Source organism: Vicia villosa, unplaced genomic scaffold (assembly GCF_029867415.1).
Source record: "Vicia villosa cultivar HV-30 ecotype Madison, WI unplaced genomic scaffold, Vvil1.0 ctg.000044F_1_1, whole genome shotgun sequence".
NCBI classification, from domain to species: domain Eukaryota; kingdom Viridiplantae; phylum Streptophyta; class Magnoliopsida; order Fabales; family Fabaceae; genus Vicia; species Vicia villosa.
In genome coordinates, this window is record NW_026704976.1 from 1,459,028 (window position 1) to 1,464,148 (window position 5,121).

A 5,121-nucleotide genomic window follows, 5' to 3' on the forward strand; every position below is an offset into this window, starting at 1 on the left:
TTATTTACTTGTTCCTCAAAAGAGAAACAAAATTTCTCATTCATTTGTAATTTTTTCTTTCCACTTTTCGGTGATTTCCCAGCAGCCTCGTTCGGGAAAGTATTGATATTTTTCACAATCTTCATATTTAATATAAAATTATTTCCAAATAAGATTTTGTGAGAATGGTGGATAAATAGTTACTGGTTTTGGTTTTTGGTTATAACGGTTATATAGTGCATATTTTGCAACCAAAAAAAATTAAATCCTTTTGAAGATTTTCATATTTTAAAATATGGAAATAGGATTCTCAAAATCTCTTGGAAGGAAGAGGGTAGTTGTTTCTGAAAATATGGAATCTTTTTCATCTTTTACTCCTTTGAAGAGAGTATACAGTGCTAGATTCAATTTCAATTCTCATATATCTCTCCTTGAATCACTTCCTCAAGATATTTTGGTAATTATTTCAACCATTTTATTATTATTATTTTTTGAAGATTTTGTTCATTTTATAATTTTATATATTGGATATTCTAAATTGCAGTTGCATGTTTTGTGTGGTGTTGACCATGATGATCTTAAGCAGCTTTTTCATGTGTCCAAAATCACTAGAGAAGCGGTATGCATTCTTCTTATAAATTAGTAGCATTGTAGTTAATCATTCTCTTAATTTTTAGTAATTGCTGGATTTTTTTTCTATGTTGCAGACACTTGTGGTGAAAGATTCGCATTTTAAGTTTAGCACGCCAAAGAAGAAGAGTTTTGATTCAAATGATAAATTTTCAGAAATCGTAACTCCAAATGCACCATTGAAGAAATTGAAAGGCTCGAAGTTTACTCGAGAGGAATTAAGTGATATTTCTGCGGTATTGTTCGGCGTCACGGATTGCACCATTGATGAAGATTATGAATAAATATTCTACTTAGGAACTTATTTGCAGATAGATTAGAAAGGATAGGGATTAATTTGTTATCTAGTTATTGCCTTATTATTTCACACGTTTATGGATCTTTTATTTAATAAAATGGGAAAAGTTTTGAAGAAGTTGTATATGTTTTTTTTTTTAATTATGAAAATGGCAAAATCTGTTTATGGTGCTTTAAACTTTTCTCCCTTAATATCTTGTTAATCTATAGATTCATTTTGCTTTGATGATCTTCTTGAAAGATTCATACAAAAAATTACAATTATGGAGAATTTCCATTTAAAAGACTAATAGAGTCTAAAATCAAATATAGCAAATGGGGGAAATGTTACTTTGTTTTTATTAATGAATGGAGAATTTACCTACAGTTATATACTCCCTCAAACCGTTGAGTAGGGAAATAATTAAGGTCAACACTCTCATATCATTGAATTTAATTATGTACGGATATTCTCGATCAATCAAACTATATAACTCAAAACCATTCTCTTTTTTTATTTTATTTTAGAGAAAAGGGGACGTGCACTGATAGTGTAAATTATTTTTATACTGTCAACTGATGACAATCAGGTATCTTACCAAGTCACCATTTAAATTTTAAATTATTGATATGATTTGACACTTTAAAATAATTTAATTAGATATCAGTGTAATACTTTTTTACACAAACAGTACACTATCATTAAACTCTTTATTTTACTTTAAAATAAATTAAAATTTTTAAATAATTTATACTAAAGGTAGTATACCCAACTTAAACATATAGATACATTATCAATGGTTAAACTATCAGAATAAAGAAAAAAGGAAATAAATAATAAATTTTTTTCGAAAATATTATCATATTTTGAGAAGTTAGTATGTGCTAGTCCATTCAGGCCTAATGGCCAAACTATACCAATCAGTCAGATAAATTTTAGAGAAATATTCTTTCTTTCTTTATATTTCTTTATATAAAGAGCTTCCACACTACCGTGAAAAGTTCATAATGTCCCTAGCGTACATCTTAAGGCACACCTATTTTTATCATTTCTCAAACCAAATTGAAGAGACACTCTTTTTACGTTAAAATTTAATCTGGAGATGTATCTCCGTATGCGTAAAAAGTATGTCTGAAGATGCAATTCCGTAAATATCATTTATTCAAAAATTTATTGGTAGTCCGGATATGCATCTCCGGATGCTTTCTTTCATTAACCTGCGCCAGAATCCTTCCCTCTTCGTCCCTCTTCATTTTCTAAAAAAAAATTAGAAACCCCATTGGAGCTCTCCCTCTCCCATCCATTGCATTTGAAGCATTGTTGCATTGAAACATCAGTGGAGCTCTTTCTCCTTTCTTTCATCTTCTCATAACATCGAAACAACACATTCTCATCAATCAATTTCATTTAGGTAAGTTTTTCAAATTTTATTTTCTCTGTGTTTTAATTTATAGTTAGTTTTTTAGGATACATTATATGTTTTAGGAACTTTAGGTAGTAGGGTAAACGAACTTGATATCTTAGAACAACATGCAATGAGTTTTTTGGGAATGTTAGGGAAGAAAATAGATCTGCCATATGGAAGAGAAAAATCTCATGTTTGTCCAGAGATGCATCTCTATATTTGCTCTGAACTGATTTCGGAGATGTGTCCCCTGTTTGGGCGCAGTAAAAAAATGGGACATTTTGTGGATTTTTTTTAATTTCTCCGTATACGCCGTTTATATTTGTCTATACTTATAATGCTGGTGCAATGGTTGACAACAACGAAGGTCAGATTAGGGTCACACATGTATGTCCTAAACTGCGTCGCTACAACATGAAAATGTCACAGCTGGGATCATGAGGCCACGAGTTACTGATGACTCATTTGATGCTTCATCTACTTCTCATCCCCGACCATCTCATTCTTGTAGCCGACTCTTTCAGACATCTCAGGCATATGATGTACCAGAACCTGAGGATCTTGAGGCCCCTGTTAACCTTGAAGCCCATGAGGAAGCTGGTTAGGATGCCCTATTAGAGAGTTATTCAATAGGGCCATATGCACTGCCTTATATAGAAATATCTTCTGAGTTTTTCTCCTTTGAATATCTGATTTGATTGCTTCCAAAAAAATAACAAAAACTATTTCTTTTGAATGTTTTATCTCAAACTTTTATATTCTGTAAAAAAAATACACTCTCGATATTAAAAACTGGAGTGTTACAAAATAGAATACAACTCACAGTATCTTTCATATCAATTAAAACTTTCTTGAATATCTTATCCCATATGAAGGGAATGTAACCATACCAATATCCTTGTAGTTTTATAAGTACATCGAATTGTTTCAACTAATTAAATACTGAGAAAACTAAATATTAAACTCAAAGACTACAAATATTATCAAATAGTGTTTTTTTCTTGCACTGTCTCAATTTCTCTAAAAAAATGGAAGAAAAAATAAATTTGTGAGATAGGAAATAAAATAATAACACACATTTTGTTTATGATAAAAAACTTTTTACTATCCATCTTGAAGTCTTAGAGTAAAAGTAGAGATTAAGCATAATTATGGAAGTATCAACATAAATAGCATTCACCTTGGGCATTATCATCCAAGTAGATACATTCTCATTATTTTTAGTATTCATTTATTTAGTTTTAAGTGCTTTTATTTTTAATTCATTAATTTTTTTTTTAGGATTTAATAAAGTTTCAAATGAATTTTGGAAAAGATCTATGCATGAAAAAATCATCATAACAAATAGAGTTTTATGGTATTTTAATATGGAAGTTGTGATGACGAAGAATGTAGAAAGATTTCCATCAAGAAAAAAAAGAAAAAAAAGAGAAATTACAAGTATGAGAAAAAATGTGTTCCACCAAATAGATAGATTGGCAAATTTTGGAGCATGAAATTAATACATCAACATTAAAAAAAAAGTGGTGCACCAGACATCAAGAGCAACACAATTTCTATGATTTGAAACACTACTACAAAACGCGCATACAACAACGCCAAAGTCACCATGGTTCTTCCCAAAACTGTGGTGACACTTCTAAACTCATGCGCTAACATTTTTTTATTGAAAAATTTAAGGGTATAATTACGGTTACTTCCATAACTATTGTGACACAATCATTATGTTACATGAGACAATTTTCAACAAAGCGCAAAAGTTTCATGGACTTCTCTTCAATCATAATTTCTGCCCTGATTTTAAATCTCCACTTGAATGGTCGTCTCGCTGCAGGGACAATTAGAATCAAGTTAGTCTCTATGGATCATGAGCATAAGCTGTCAAAAGTTCAAAAGAAAACATGAGAAAAATGACATTTACAACTTGGGAAAAATTCACCATAATAACGTTTGTTTTTGCGACACTCCCCAATTTTTGCAAGCTAAAAAATTAGAATTAATCATCAAATAAAAGTGCTTGTTTCAACAAAAGCACTTCCATAAAGATGCATTCAAAAGCATGGTTTAATTCACGAGAATTCAAAGTAAAAGTGTGGAATTCAAATGCAAATTCAATACAAATTCAAGTTGTAATCAAGTGGCCATTCACATTACATTTAGATTTAGTACTTATGCTAAACCCCAACATGTTTTGCTACTAACTAAATCCAACTTCCTTAGAGCTCCCAAACAAACACAAACTATAACAAATTTTCTAACAAACCTCCACCATTGATAAACTTTTGACTCAATGGTCAAAATCAGTGATTTGCAACTAATCCCCAAATCAATTCTCAATCGTTGATAAAGTAATTACTTGGATCATAATCCAATGATCCATTATCATAAAAAAAACTATTTAAACTACCATTTCCCTCAATTTTGGAGGGGGCTTAACCATTTTTATTTTCTCTATTGAAGAGTAATTAAATATTTAGAAGATGAGCATCAGAAGCTCTGGATGTCAGATGTTCTGATGCTGGTTGATCTTCTGATGGTTACTCAGAAGATAGTGTTGACCAGAAGTTCTACCTTCTGGGTCCTGTTAGCTTAGCTATTTAGTTAGTAAGGGTACTTTAGTATTTTTTTAGTATTGTACTGTTTGTACCTTTAGACTTGTTCACTAAGTTTACTCTATTAGCGCTTATGTGGCAAGATTTTCTTTTGTATAAATAGCCTTGTAGTAGTTATCATTAACAAAACAAGTAGTAGAATACATCATCAACAATTATTCTCTCATTCTTTTGCGCTATTATTCCTTTTGTTTATTCTCTTTGTTATCATCTTTCAT

The 5,121-nt window shown here is 30.6% G+C and overlaps 1 protein-coding gene across 1 annotated transcript; it reads left to right on the forward strand.

Annotated features, from left to right (window-relative positions):
- Positions 1-274: 274 nt before the first annotated feature.
- On the forward strand, positions 275-893 carry LOC131622751 (F-box protein At1g61340-like). Its single transcript, XM_058893794.1, has 3 exons — positions 275-436; positions 524-598; positions 687-893. Exons 1-3 carry the CDS (start codon positions 275-277, stop codon positions 891-893), a joined length of 444 nt encoding a protein of 147 aa, XP_058749777.1.
- The last annotated feature ends 4,228 nt before the right edge of the window (positions 894-5,121 follow it).